Source organism: Anguilla rostrata, chromosome 14, assembly GCF_018555375.3.
Source record: "Anguilla rostrata isolate EN2019 chromosome 14, ASM1855537v3, whole genome shotgun sequence".
NCBI classification, from domain to species: Eukaryota; Metazoa; Chordata; class Actinopteri; order Anguilliformes; family Anguillidae; genus Anguilla; species Anguilla rostrata.
Genome location: NC_057946.1, coordinates 18,334,790 through 18,350,699, shown reverse-complemented (window position 1 = coordinate 18,350,699; position 15,910 = coordinate 18,334,790). Strand labels below are relative to the sequence as shown.

Sequence of the window (15,910 nt, the reverse complement as noted above, 5' to 3'; positions counted from 1 at the left end):
TCCTGCATACGCAGCTCAGTCACTTTCACACGTGCGCTGGTTAGCGTCCTGCATACGCAGCTCAGTCACTTTCACACGTGCGCTGGTTAGCGTCCTGCATACGCAGCTCAGTCACTTTCACACGTGCGCTGGTTAGCGTCCTGCATACGCAGCTCAGTCACTTTCACACGTGCGCTGGTTAGCGTCCTGCATACGCAGCCCAGTCACTTTCACATGTGCGCTGGTTAGCGTCCTGCATACGCAGCCCAGTCACTTTCACATGTGCGCTGGTTAGCGTCCTGCATACGCAGCCCAGTCACTTTCACACGTGCGCTGGTTAGCGTCCTGCATACGCAGCCAGTCACTTTCACACGTGCGCTGGTTAGTGTCCTGCATACGCAGCTCAGTCACTTTCACACGTGCGCTGGTTAGCGTCCCACAAACGCAGCCCAGTCACTTTCAGATGTGCGCTGGTTAGCGTCCCGCATACGCAGCCCAGTCACTTTCACACGTGTGCTGGTTAGCGTCCCGCATACGCAGCCCAGTCACTTTCACACGTGCGCTGGTTAGCGTCCCGCATATGCAGCTCAGTCACTTTCACACGTGCGCTGGTTAGCGTCCTGCATACGCAGCTCAGTCACTTTCACACGTGCGCTGGTTAGCATCCCGCATATGCAGCTCAGTCACTTTCACACGTGCGCTGGTTAGCGTCCTGCATACGCAGCTCAGTCACTTTCACACGTGTGCTGGTTAGCGTCCCGCATACGCAGCTCAGTCACTTTCACACAGCTAGCTAGCCGTCACGTGACCCACCGATATCAATAGCCGCCACGTGACCTATCAATATCAAAACCAGCCTGCCTGAATTTCACGCCCAAGAAATTATCCTTGGATATTTAAAGTAATTATTACGAAATAATTAACTGTACGTGTGACATGGAGGATAGACTTCCAGGTAACAAGCGAGCTAGCTGCACTGCAGTGGAAGGTGTCTTGTGAATTTCACATAAAGGTCAGTTGAGCATAAGCAGCACCACCCAGTTCATGGACAACTCAGAGATTCATTAGCATGACAATGCCCTTAAAAAAGGAAAAATGGGGGGTCGAAATTTCTGAAAGAATTGATCAAAACACATAACTCCTGCTGCCTAACTCCTACCACACACCTGAAATAATTTATGACACAGTATTACTGTGAATGTAAAATCGGAGACTGAGGGAAAAACTAGTTTCCAGGTTTTCAGGGACAGCTATTCATGAAGAGCAATATGACAGAATCCATATATACATATTTACATATGGAAATATCCACACTAATATATGAATTCACCAAAGAGCGGATAACACTAAAACAGCTGCTTGGTATTATTTTATTGATTCTTCTGTTTGTTTGTCGATTAATATTGCTTTTTTTACAAATTAAACATTAATCATTCCTTTCACTGCCTGAGCAAAGTCTTGTGTGCTGGGTCCCGAATTCTTTGAGGTTACTACATACTACTTATGACCAACCGTATACTGTAGAGACCTTAGACAGGGGAAACGTAGTCTTCCAGCAGTGATGGTACTGTTAATAACCGTGCGCTATGTGAAAATAAAACATTGGTGACAGTAGACTGGACCCCCTGGCCGGGCTCAGACGTGGTCTGGCGAGTGGAAACAGGCGGCCATTGTGTGTTCCTTCACCATATGGCGCGGCGGGTGAGCCGCTGGGAGGGGCGGGGCGTTTGACCTCTGAGAGCGCCACATCTGGCCGCAGGATGGGTCGCGCGCCGAGCGGCCCGAGCGCCCAGCCGTGACGCCAGCCCCCTCCTCACCGGGAGCCGTTACCATGGGGACCCCTAAAAACCGCAGGACAAACACCAGGAGCGTGCAGGCGGCTCCAGACATGCGGCTCCCCGACGGGCGTAAAAAAAAAAAAAACTTTAATCAATTGACTTTCTACACAGTTCATGTTCGTTTAAATCGGCAAAAGAGAATTTATCGATCTGCAAAAAGTGATCAATGTTGCATTTTGATGCAGCCATTCTGTGCAGTATTTTCAAACTAACAAATGTATTCAGTGCTTTATTATTAACCTTGTCCCAATATTGCACATCATTGCTATAAAACTGTAATAATTTCAAAGTAATTTTGCAATAGCGGTTGCCGAAACCTTGGTGAAAATATCACCTATATTACATTTGTAACAGAGAAATTGATTCAAATTTTTAGAACAAACAAATATGATTGATGATCTCGGGGTTCAGTTCAAATGTTTAAATTAACAACATCGAAATAACCTCTTTGGTGATGTATTACCACTGAATGAGGCAACATCTTGTTTTAAGTAGCAAACCCCATGAATATTCTCATATTATTATCAATTTCCCATAGGAATTGCCGTATCCCGTAGCAACGCAATTTCCATTCCCATGGCAAATCCAAATAGTTTTCTTGAAATAAAGCTGCAGCTATTCCAGACACACCACTTTACTTAAAACACTTCCTCATTAGCCGTCACACATCATTTTCAGTCCAGTCTCAACTGCTGTCCAACAGCCAAAATATCAAAATGCAAACGCACAGCTGAACCCACGATGCGCTGTCTGTGTTTAACATTCCAGCTATCCAGGAAGAGGAGAGCAAGTTGACTGTCTTATCATTGGCATTTTTAATATTGTAAAGACTTGCCGCCAATTCAACAAACAATCCTACATCAAGCCATGAGCTGAACACACAGAGCGTATTGTTGTTTAAGGTCGTAACCTGCTTCCAACAAAGACCCAATGTGGACATGACCCTGCTTGCCCTTCAGGCATTACATGCAATGTGGCATCGCAATGCATGCATCTGACACAGGGAACCTGGCACAGGAGCATTGTGAGGGGTTAAGCACACAATAAGGGAGCACAGTGACGCAACACTGCCCTGGAACTAGAAGTGTCCACCTCAGGAACAGTGAGGCTCTGATCAGGACAAAAACAACCTTCCACCCCTGGCACACTGCCTGAGCTCCTTATATAATCTATAACGCAGGGCCAAATGCCGGCCATTGTGCCTTCATGAGCAGATTATGCCTTCTTTACAGTTACTGCTTATGGAGCTGTCAAACAGAAGTCACAGGCTCCATTCCAAAATGGCCAAGAGAGGCTCCACCATCCACAAAAACAATAGGCCACTTTAGCCAGTCATGGGGGATGGCTGAACAAGGAATAGCAGAGCCAATTTTGGGAGAGAATGGTGGGGGTTCATATCCCATAGAAGGACTTAAGAAGAAGAAATAATAATGTTGCTATCTTTATTCAAATCCACATTCCAGTTACAGCAAGGACTACATTGACTGCACAACCGAATCTTTATATACTGTCTGGCTAAATCCAATAGTTGATTCAGAATAATAAATTGAGGACAGATCAGTTTACGCACTGTAACATAGATGAACATACCCAAGGTAATTTACAGTGCCCTGAAAAAGTATGTGTCCCCTTCCTGATTTCCTCTATTATTGCATACTATTGCACTTGCACACAGGTGAAAGTGATTTCATAGAGGCTAATTCACTACATTTAGGTGTCACGTTTTTAAACACAATTTAAAACCAAACCCAGGTCACAAAGGCCTTCAAATGTGAACCATTAAAGAAAGTACAAGCAGAAAATTCTACAGAAGATCATTTTATAAAGTACTGGAAAAGAGAACCCAAATCAATATATTTCAAGAAGAGATTGTGATTAATATAAGTGTGACAAGACATACTACTTCTTTCAGATTTTGAATAGATTAAAAAAATATCATTATTCCATTAGTTTAAGTTGGGAGCGGGAGCAAGCGTGTGTCCAGCATTTAAACTAAAACCATATAAACTGATAGACTGATAGAAAAGGTTCTAGCCCTAAACACCACACTCTGGTTTGACAGCACTGTAGAGCCAGTTCTGCTGTCTGAGTCTCAGACAGAGGCAAAGAGTGGAGAGAGGCTGGATTGTACCTGACAGAAAACTTCCTGAGGCATAACCTGACACTGTGCACAGCAAAATGTACTTATTTTTATTTCTAATCCATCTGAGATCTTTTAGAATGAACCACCTTAAGGCCTACGATGAACGATTAGAGGCTGTTTTAAAGAACTCTTCAGTTAGCCAGTTCATTTCTGATTTCAGCACTTCACAAAGAGAGCCTTTTTTCTGCTGCCTCCTTGTAAGTTCCTAGAGGCACAGATGCATGACTGTAATCTATAGGTGGTACTGATGGACGCATTTAATTGATGTATAATGATCTAGACTCAATGGACTGTGAATGAGACCTGCACTGAGCTCAATTCCCTTCCTGATCAATACAAAAGCGCCCGAGGAGAAGCAAGCGGTGGAGCCCACGACTGCAGAGGGAGGCCAATGCTTTCTGTGTTTCTGAGTGCTGATAGGGCCCCTTGATATTATACACCTCTGTTTCTGACTGAGCGCAGGGCCAGCCCACGTGGAAAGAAATAAGAGCCACAGACGAGCGCAGAGAACGAATGACAGCACTGTCCCGCTCTGCCCCCTCCACAAACCTGCCTCTGAGAGGACTCCAAACACAGCACTGTCCCGCTCTGCCCCCTCCACAAACCTGCCTCTGAGAGGACTCCAAACACAGCACTGTCCCGCTCTGCCCCCTCCACAAACCTGCCTCTGAGAGGACTCCAAACACAGCGCTGTCCCGCTCTGCCCCCTCCACAAACCTGCCTCTGAGAGGACTCCAAACACAGCACTGTCCCGCTCTGCCCCCTCCACAAACCTGCCTCTGAGAGGACTCCAAACACAGCTGTCCCGCTCTGCCCCCTCCACAAACCTGCCTCTGAGAGGACTCCAAACACAGCACTGTCCCGCTCTGCCCCCTCCACAAACCTGCCTCTGAGAGGACTCCAAACACAGTGCTGTCCCGGTCTGCCCCCTCCACAAACCTGCCTCTGAGAGGACTCCAAACACAGCACTGTCCCGCTCTGCCCCCTCCACAAACCTGCCTCTGAGAGGACTCCAAACACAGCGCTGCGTGGGCCAGGCCTAAAACATCAGTTTTATTAAAAAGCCAAAACGATATAAAGTATTGATCGGGTTCACAACCGCTCTCTCTAAAAAACCTCCCTCATCAGCTAATAAATCTGAACCGCCACAGTGCACTTCACCACAATTACACTGAATGCAGTGATATGGGATGTCATTTGCGTCCAAAAACCATCTCATTCCATGTCATTTCAACACCATGCTGTAGTCCTGTGCCTGGTCTACATTTCCTACAACTTTCATTAATAGACTCTATACTTCACAAAAACTTCCATTTTGAGATAATGAAACTAAAATACATATTTTCATAAAATCTAAGTAATCATCCAATGGTACCATCCCCCAAATCACTGTTCATTCTACAGCATCAAGAAAACAGACCGACAAGGAATGATTATCCTTACACGTGCATTTAAAACCCGCCAAACAGCGAAACATCAAGCGATACACAGACGTCCTTCAGAGTGACTAATGTTCCGCGGGAAGGGGCACGTCCTGCAGCGGGGACAGGCTGTGGCCTGTCTCTTCTGTCCCCCCCCACCCCCCCACTCCGCACAGCCCAGTGGCAACAGGCCTGAGTTTATTTGGACAGACCTCAGAGTGGGAGAGAGAGGTGGCAGCAGGGAAGAACATGCTGCTGCCACCTGGGTCAGCAGCCTGGAGATGTTGACTTTACGTAACGGCAGGCACGTCTCAGACCCCAGGAAACGCGCCCCTCAGCCGGAGCGCACACAAACAAACCGGCTGGAAAAACGGCGCTCCGGCCGCGGGGCGCTAACGTGACAGCACCGCTACGCGCCCCCTCCGCAAAGCCAGGCTGCCTCCCCATTCTGCGCACGTAGACCAGCACCCCCGGCCCGGCCATCACACAGACGCATCTGCTGCTGCAGCTGGGAGAGCACGCCGCCAGAGAGAGGCCGATGCTGCCCTCAGTGCACATACTACTATTGTTATTTCTCTGCCATCTCTTAATTCTGAGTACCACTGAGTGATGTGTTTGTATCGCTCCCCTGAAAGTGTGCGTCCCACTTCAGAACACACTTCCATCAGACCCAGTGAGCCCCTGAGACCTGCCACCCAGCCCTAAAGGTGGTACCGCCAAAACCCCAAGACAACAGTCCCTCTATACGTTCAATAAAAACAGGTCAGGACAAAGATTACAGAAGCACTGCTGGAGAAGAGGTCAGCCAGCAGTACATATATATAATCACTTTCAAATGAATAATTACACAGGTCACCAATCAAATTAACCAGGAGTCATTTGATAGCACATGCAGAAAAATTGGCAACTGATTACTGGAAACCATTGCATTCCTATCACCTAAGGTCATATTTTAAGGTACAGCATGCTCTGCACCGTAATAATGCTTGTATGCATCTTGTAAAATATCATATTTCAACAAAATGGCAACATCCCAAACTCTGCAAGTAGCTTGCGTTGTGCTACGTAGGTCCATAAGGCAGTGAATTTACCATCTGAACTTGCATTAATACCAAGAACAGAACACTTTTTGTGTCATATTTTATTCATTTTACTTCATCCACTCATACAAGAGATATAGAGAAAAATCTACAATGCTCAAAGCCTCATATATGGCCACACTGAAAAATCAGCTTTTATCTTATTAAAAGCAATGAAACATTTATTGTAGCTAGCTCAATTCGATTCATAATTTAGCACAACAGACAGTTCTGTTCAAAGACTGAAGGCAGGACATAAACCTTCTGAGCTAAATCCAGATTTATAATGAATCCTTTGAAAAATAAAATTCTTTTATGAGAATATTTGTCCAACAAAATGAAAATAAACATAGTTGTCTAGCTAACAACCTAGCGACACCCATGACAAATCAAGCCCTTGCAGTAGCACAAATTATTTAAGAGTCAGGAATAGCGGTACAGAATGATACTTCTGTTCTGATACACATCGTGATGAAATGCAGTGTTCTGTTGGGTACAGTTGCCATGCTGGTAAATTTGATTTGTGGTGGGTAAGTTTCTCTACTCTACCAGTCACATTAGCAGGTACCACCCATCACTTGGAGGTCCTGCTCTATTCTATATATTCTGTTGTGTGGTATAATGGTGAAATTGGCTTGTGAATTTTGGGATGCACCAGCCACGGTGACCAATAGAGCTGAGTGCAAGCAATCCCACACACTGTGGACCCAGGAGGCAACCATACAGAGCAACCATGTTCTCAGCAAAACCTAGCCAGGTGCAAATGTGAGGTCAAGTGTTACCATCCATAATTTCACCTCGCGTTGTCACATCAACGACAAACAGGCCTAGCTTTGAGTGCATGTAAACACCACTGAAAGTGTCTTAAACCTAAATCATTTCCGCTGTCACAGCAAACTATTTTCAGATCACGAAAACACAGATTTTTCCTGTTATTACCTTCATGATAGTCTAAAATAAAATCGGCCTGCGTTTGAAAACAAAAATCCTCACCGAAGGAATTGCAAGACGTTCATGAGTCTGAAATGCAACTGATCCCAACGGTTATGGGACTCAGCCCATGGATGTTTCCCACAAGGTGCAGAAGAACACAAAGGGCCGTTGTGAAACAGGTGTAGATCAAGCTTCTCAAGCACAATCTCCATCAGGACAAATGTAGATCTCAAAATCACCGCCAATTGTGTTGGGAGGAGGGGGGGGGGGGCAATCACAAACAGGAAGTGGCTCTGACTTGCCTACCACCACAAAGCGCTGCTGGGAAAGAGGCAAACAAATTTCCCTTTGTTAAATGCTTTTTCGATGACGTTATTTATAGAATAACCCAGCCTTTGCTTTGATATTGCTTGTGATGCTATTATGTAGTTTAGTCATTATAAAACCCAAAGAGAGAGGCACGGAGGGAACAGCATGTGTTTCTGTAAGTTCTTTGGCACAAATGCTTTACAATCACATTATGACTGTGATGAATGTGCCATATGACCCTAGAGTACCTTTCCACACAGAATCATTGAGATTATGATTAAGAAGGGTAAAATGGCTCCTGTATCAGTACCTTTTCACACAGAATCATTGAGATTATGATTAAGATGGGTAAAATGGCTCCTGTATCAGTACCTTTTCACACAGAATCATTGAGATTATGATTAACATGGGTAAAATGGCTCCTGTATCAGTACCTTTTCACACAGATTTGTGAGATTATGATTAAGAAGGGTAAAATGGCCGCTGGATCAGTACCTTTTCACACAGAATCAATGAGATTATGATTAAGATGGGTAAAATGGCTCCTGTATCAGTACCTTTTCACACAGAATCAATGAGATTATGATTAAGATGGGCAAAATGGTTCCTGTATCAGTACTTTTTCACACAGAATCGTTGATATTATGGTTAAACTGGATAAAATGGATCCTTGATCAGTTCACTGGGCAGAATGTTCGTGCAAACACAAACTGGCAAGAAAGGTGGGGAAAGAAGTGACAATGCTTGGAAATGAAACTACACGCACAGATGAAGAACTGCTGGTTGAAATGGGTTGGTGTTTTTTATTGTCTGTTTTGATATGTCCATTTGAATTATTTTTCCTTTATTACTTACTAGAGTGCATTGGACCTCTTTGAAAGTAAGCTCTATTTTTCATCTTGCTCTATTTTCCTATATTCTGAAGAGCTTCACTACTTCCTTTTTCGATGCTTATTGCCTGGAGACTTGTTTTATTACAGAAGAGATACATGCGAGGAGTAGTAGGAGAGGCAACGCCATGAGCAGAGCTTTAAGTGATCAGATGCAACACAGTGGAAAAGCAGCTGTCTCTTCTCATTGCACGAGAGGCTGTGGACAAGAGCCGGGCTCGTCCAGCTTTTTACAATAGCGGATTGTCACAGCTAATGGAGACAATACCCAGCGAGACGTCCATTACTCATCAGTCTCCTGACCTGAATAAATACTGCAACTCCTGTACAAAACATACGGATATCAACACAGAAAACCACAGACTAGACGGTGTGCAGCCTTCTCGTGCAGTCGTTTTAGTAGCTCTTCAGGAGGACAGGGACAGTGAGTAGTACTCCTACCTACTCTTTGGAGACGATGAAAACATGAGGTAATGTACACAGCTCTTTATTTATGTTGTGTCGTGACAGTCTTCTTAGTTGCACAGATTCTGGTTCTCCTGTAGAGACATTCTAATGAGACCCCAGCATGTGAGCAGGCAGTCTCCACCCCATGCAGAGAAACAGCTCCTGCAGCCAGCGAGGTGGTGGAAGACCCCAAACCCCGCAGTGCCTGCAGGCGGCCAACCATAATGAAGGGGGCACATGACCCACAGAGCTGGAGAGCAAACACATCGAGCCAGGGCCAAAGAAAAGCCCAACTCAAGCAGCTACACAAAACACTGACCTTTCAGCAAAAGACCAAATTCATTTCAGCCCATTTTTTTTTACAGCTTCATCAAACTGTGACGGAAGTTATGAAAAAGCCATTAACCATAACAAAGAATCTGACCACAAACTGAGACCAACAAGTAATTCAAAATGAGTTCTACACTCTGAACCAATCAGATATCTTCAATATTCCCAGGAAGTTCAACAGAGTTGATCTGCGCCATGGCAACTAAGTTCAACTCACAACAGGCCTTCTTCCGGCTCATCCACATTCTCACCCGAGATACACTCCAGTTGGGCGATGTCAAGGGCCATCAGTTTGGTAAGGCTTACCTTGGTGATGAGGGTACGATACTCTTCCACCTGGTGGTCGTTGTTGTGGCAACCGGCCAGAAGCTGCCACACCTCTCCCCTGAGGGCCTCTGGGACTCCACTGCGGACCAGGGCGGGGAGTGACTTTGGCCGCACGGCCAGGTTCAGGTGCCTGCAACATGACACGCAGCACTAAATTATCCTAACACCTTGGAGCCACAACGGGGGGCTGTCTTACACTGAGGGATATGCATGGTATGAGGGCAAGGTACAAGAGGTGAAGGTCTGAGACTTGTGTCTCTTAGAACCGAGAATGATGCAGTATCCACCACAGCATTCTTTAGAATATGACCAAACCAAGTCCAATGGCTGAACTTCTCTCCACTGCCCAACCCAAACCCCAGGCAGAGTAAGCGGAGGGCATTTCACATACCACCTGCAACATGTGTGACTCACCTTTTATTACACTGATGGCATACTGAAAGAGAAACAACCATCTGAATGGTTTTACTAAACCAGGGTCTTCTTTTGTCCAGAGAACTTGTTTTTCTTTTTTTTGCAAAAAATAATTATCTGAGAAAATGTATCAAAAGATTTTTATATTATTTAAAAAATGGCTGCATTTTCCCCAAGGTCTGTTTCCTACATTTCCACAAATCCTGTGTGCTGTTTGTCCCTAATGAAGGACAGAATGGCTGTCCTTTTTCCATGTTTAATTCCATGCCAATGCCTTACTCCCGTGCAAAGTCACTTAGGCACTGTACTGAATTTCAGGACATTTGAGAACATCATGGCACCACAGTAAAGCTATCATCTTCTGAACAATTTTAACAGTGTGATGAACAGACTGTTTTCTTGTTTTCTTCTCTATTTAAAAACAGCGATAAAGAATCTTTTGCGTCTTTGTGGAAACTTCTTTATGTTCTGTAATAACTCTGTAGCCGAAGGAAAGGATTCCAGGAAGGTCTGGTAACTCAATTAAAACTAAAATGGCAGAGGTCTCATTACAGGAGCACGGGAGCAGAGTATAAAGACGAGAGGGCATAAAGGACTCTTTGAGGGGTGTGACTTCAGCCTCTGGAACCAGCATGGAAGGACTCAAACATTGCTTTGTGTGCAGATTGTTACCTTTACTGAGGACAAAAGCAAAGGCCCTGATTCACCATCAGGCCCTGCTAAACACGACCGGTTCATTGTGAGAGCTGTAAGGATCACCTGAAAGCTCTAATTTTGTATGCAGTGTTTTTAAATACGGATTACCCAGTAAGCACAACCCAGTTGCCCCAATGTTGGTCTCGAGTTATATTCAGTTGGCCAGCATTATGTCTGCTTTTCAGCAACCCAAAAGGCCAACACGAATTCTCCCACATTTGCCACCAGCAAGACTCAAGCACAAATCATCCAAGGTGGCCCTTAATTTTGTTTGCTCCTTCCAGTGTAATATTTCCTATCAGCCAGACATTCAGTGGCTTACACACAACCACGGTTGTGCTGTCTGGAAAAGGCAAATGTCTTCTCAAACCAACCTGGTCAGACCCTTCAGGGAAGAAGAACCTTCTATCCTACACACCAGAGAACAAAATGTCATCACTGATTTACAGAAAATCTGGGAAAGTTTACATAAGCTGTCAGAACATAGCACCTCGCTCTTGGTGACACCACCACCAATAAAATCTAACTATTTATATGAGGCTACATCACCATTTAAATCACATTTTCATTACAGCACAACAAATTCCCACTGTTTATGCCACAATCATAGAAGAGCTATTGGTGATGAAAATGGTACCACTGTACATTTCAGCGCCAAGACATCCTTCATAAACGGTACCATTCACAATTGTTCTCTGGCTTTGTGGGAACATTATAAGTGGTGTCATTAATGAAATGTACTGGAAGCCTGTACAGCAGCTGCCACCTACCCATGAAGATGCAATATATTCATACAAATAAAAACTTACTGTGTCTAAACAAATCTTCTCACTCTTCATTAGCTGATGAAAAGCAGTGAAAGATGGAAATGACAGCATTTGAAGCTGCTGTGTTTTGTGTCAGACTTGGGTCAAAGTCTCCCCATGAGGCAGAACTGGTAATGCCCTAGGTCTGAATGCTGAAAAAACTGGTATGAAATCAGTTAATAAAAGTTATTAATGCATAATAAAAGTGGTTTGAAGACATGATGCCTAAGTATGCTAAATTGTATAAAAGGAACCATGCTAATATTATTTTGTCACAGCATGTGGTAAAGATGTGCATCAGGTCTTGTCAAGATTAACCAAGCCAAAACATATACACTGTCAGCGGAAGCAGTAGCGTTCGGTGCATGCTACTTTGTTAACTGCATGCTACTTTAATAACTGCATGGTACTCCGCTAACTGCATGTTCCTCTGTTACCTGCATGCAACTTCGCTAACTGCACCTCACTTTGCTAACTGCATGCTACTTTGAAAACTGCATGTTCCTCTGCTAACTGCATGCTGCTCTGCTAACTGCATGCTACTTTGCTAACTGGTACAATACAGCGTACGGGCTCCCCTCAGATATGTGTTCAACACTGGGCAGGTCAGTACACAAGGCCGTGTTAAAAACATTTCAGAGCTTTTTAATCTAATTAATCTGAAGCCTTTTATTATAGGCAACATGTGGGTTATAAGAGATATGAGTTATAAGATAAATGGAATTATGATTTTAATAATCTTATTATCTGGATTTAAGCATCCTCGTTTCTCTGCCTCCCTGCCTCAAGAGATTAAAGATATCTCCTGTATCAGCGGGCTAATTTTCCTCACATGAATGAGTTCTATAATTAGCAGGGTGTGTGTGTGGGAGCATGTGTGTGTGTGTATGTGTGTGTACATGCGTGTGCACATTTGTGTGGATGGTTATGTGTGTGTGTGTAGGAGCATTTGCATGTGTGTGTGTGTGTGTGTGTGTGTGTATGCGTGTGCACATTTGAGTGGATGGTTGTGTGTGTGTGTGTAGGAGCATGTGTGTGTATGCATGTGCACATTTGTGTGGATGGTTATGTGTGTGTGTGTGTAGGAGCATTTGCATGTGTGTGTGTGTGTGTGTGTGTATGCGTGTGCACATTTGTGTGGATGGTTATGTGTGTGTGTGTGTATGCATGTGCACATTTGTGTGGATGGTTATGTGTGTGTGTGTATGCATGTGCACATTAGTGTGGATGGTGATATGTGTGTGTACTGAGGCTATGTGAGGGGGCCCTTCTATCACTCTCTGAAAGCAATCGCTCTCATTTACAGCCGTCAAACTGAAGAACACTGGCGCTGTTTATTAGGAAACTCTTGCGGGAAGATTAAGGAACCATTTACTCATGAACAATACCACACTTTATATGAAGGAGTCCATTATATGCAAAAGGCAATTTATGTACTTGGGAGCTTAAAACCACAGCTCAAAATAAAACCGTACTTTATTTATGTATGCTTCACATGAATAGGCTTGTTTATTACTTAACTGTCTTACACCCTTTCAGTTTGTCTACTAGTTCCCCACATTTGTCCTCAATGTTCAACGGCAATCCTTACAGGTGTAATCCTCCTCAATGTACAGTCACAGATACACTGTCCTGTGTGTCATCTGTCCTAGAATAAAAGCCCAGTATTTTCCCAGCCTCTTTAGTAAAACATAAGAGAACACATTCAGGTGGTCTCCCTGTGTCACACCTGAGGAGAGATGTGTATAAGCCAGGGTCAGGTTTGTGAACTAAGGCACACTGCACAACACAGGGAAATATCAGGGGAAACCAGTGACACATGGAACTGGCTCAGTCTTCTCCGCTTGCTGCCTTGTCATACTGTACCTCAAATGAACAATACAAGCCAAAGATGGCATCACCAGCCAGTCAGTCCCCCCTGCAGCTGGGTGTAGGTACTGAGTCACAATGTTCCACATTGTTTCGGTATTAATAGTTTTTTATTTTTTTTAATTAAGTAAGCATTTGGCCACTTTCCACCCACCTGTGATTTTCTGGGAAATGACTGTACACCTCCCAAAATCAAGAATGGCGAGGGGAAATACTGTAGCCGTTCTGCTCTCCTTGTTTGGATTTGGTTGAGATGTGGTTTATGGGAAGACCTAGATTTAGTACACTCCTGCCAGTCCACCGTGTTCACATTCTGAATCCAGCATATTAAAATACACCAAGAATACTATTTGACACAACACAGGTCAGAACCTGCGGACCACTGAGAGGGATGAGAAAGGGGGAAAATGTCATGTGTTCCGGCTGTCTACCTTATAGGGCAAAGAGAAGGTTCTGGAACGCCTCAAGCACTTGGCCATTTCTGTGTGTATCAGTGAGACAGGACGTGCCGCTTTCCTTCCCTACAGGCTTTTACTGTGAAGGTCGTACCAGTAGTTCAATGTCACAGCCAGCCCGTCCATACATACACTGAGAACACTGGCCCACACACACACACACACACACACAATCACTAAATATGCACATGAATCATTAACTTCTTTTAACAACCAGGGCCTGCTCTTCTGACCTACTTCTGAGGCTCCCGCCAGCTGTTTCATTTGTTAATCTCATCTCATCTCAGTTTCAACGCTGCCTCTGAAATGCAGCGCACATACTCCACTCCAGTATGGAGCGTTGGTCATTAAATGGTCAGCAGATCGAAGACCGAGCGTTCTCTCACGAGCTCAAGCTCTACGGGATACCACCCAGGCCAGGGTGAATCGTTATTCACGATGGAAAACTGAGGAAATCAATTGAGGACAAAGGTGAGGATATTTCCCTCAACCCTTAACATTGGGGAACGCAACACAGACATCAGTTGTGATGTGAACACTGTAAGATGGAGCCCGCTGCACGTAGCCTGGAGACATTGTGAGGCAGGCTGCATCGAATGAAAGCTCCAGGGCCTGCCCTTTGACCCTCCGAATCGCCTCAGTCGGAAGCAGTCCCCGGCGATACGGGTGACTGCAGGTCACGGTGCAAGTTACACACTGTCGGCAAAAACTGTGTGTTTTTTCATGATACCAATAAAAATGTTCACATAAATTCACAAGAGAAAAGCTTCCAGATCCATTGACCCGAGCGTGCTGTCAGGGTTTTTCTTTTTTCTGCTGACTACCCTCCTTTCAAACCTCCCAGCGAAGACTATTAAAAGCATCCTCTGGCCAAAATGGTCAGGATCACTGAACATAAACATCTGCATGAGAGGAGGGTTAAACAAAACAGGGAAACACACAGGCAAGCAAACAACACTGAGTGCGTGATTCAAACACTCAACAGCTGCACTTGACGAGCTAATTGGCAGACATGGGTTATAATTAGCCTGGCGCCCAGACTCTTAGCCCTAATGCTAGCGGGCTAGCAATTGGCTTAAGACCTCTGGTCCTTTGAACTTGTGTGTTGTGCTGGGCATTATGCAGATTGTGTGACCGCTCATGATATGGAACAGCACATAATTATTTTGCAAGACTCCCCTATTGTATCTTTTGACAGTGATAAGTCCACTCTAAAAATGCATGTCTTCAGTGACCACTCTCTGGGAAAATACTGCACAGTAATACCACACCTAGCCACCAATGCCTCTAAATTACATCTTGTAAAGCTGGGTTGATGTTAGAAATGATAAATATCCAAACTACTCTTAATTGCACATAAAAAATGTCTTGGTCAATGAAAAAAATATACCAAACCTGATTTAATATTTTAAAAAACTCCAGAAAGTCACCTATGCCTTTAACAGATCACCCCATCCTTAATATGGAGGCAAAAAAATGAGACAAAAACACTGAATGGAAAACAGGCCATGCAGTCACTGACATGACATTTTTCATTCAGCTGTAAATTTTCCAATTGTTTCAACACAAAAAGTCAGTGCTGGCGTAAAAAGCATATGTCAATGCCATCTAAGTCAACAGTTGCACCATTTGTCAAGACAAGTTTATGCTTTTACATGACGTTCAGTTTCCAGATAGCAAAAACATAAAGATTATGAAGAAGATTTTATAAGAATGTTTTTATACGGCCTTAGTTCCATGTCATGTAGCTAAAGAATCTGAGATACATCATTAATGTCATGGGAAACGTTTCATAAACCATTTCCAGAGGGATTGGAATTTATGAGAAGCATAAGGCCAGTAATGACTGATAGCTATTTGCTGTGCCATTTCCTTTTAATTGCTGGGTCTTGACGCTACTGATTTATCATTTCCTTTTATTTTGTTTTATTACGTTTTACTTTTACTGTGCTTAGTTCTTCTTCGTTTCATTCT

General features: G+C 44.2%; 1 protein-coding gene across 6 annotated transcripts in view; it reads right to left on the bottom strand.

Annotated features, from left to right (window-relative positions):
- Window positions 1-15,910, bottom strand: part of LOC135239808 (rab GTPase-activating protein 1) — an 85,657-nt gene that overhangs the window by 43,055 nt on the left and 26,692 nt on the right. For all 6 annotated transcript variants that reach the window (XR_010325500.1, XM_064308772.1, XM_064308771.1 and 3 more), the window contains one exon: window positions 9,676-9,826. Coding sequence is in view for 5 of the 6 variants with exons in the window: in XM_064308772.1 (XP_064164842.1) it covers window positions 9,676-9,826 (151 nt within the window). In the remaining variant the exon portion in view is untranslated. The remainder of the gene's footprint in view (window positions 1-9,675; window positions 9,827-15,910) is intronic.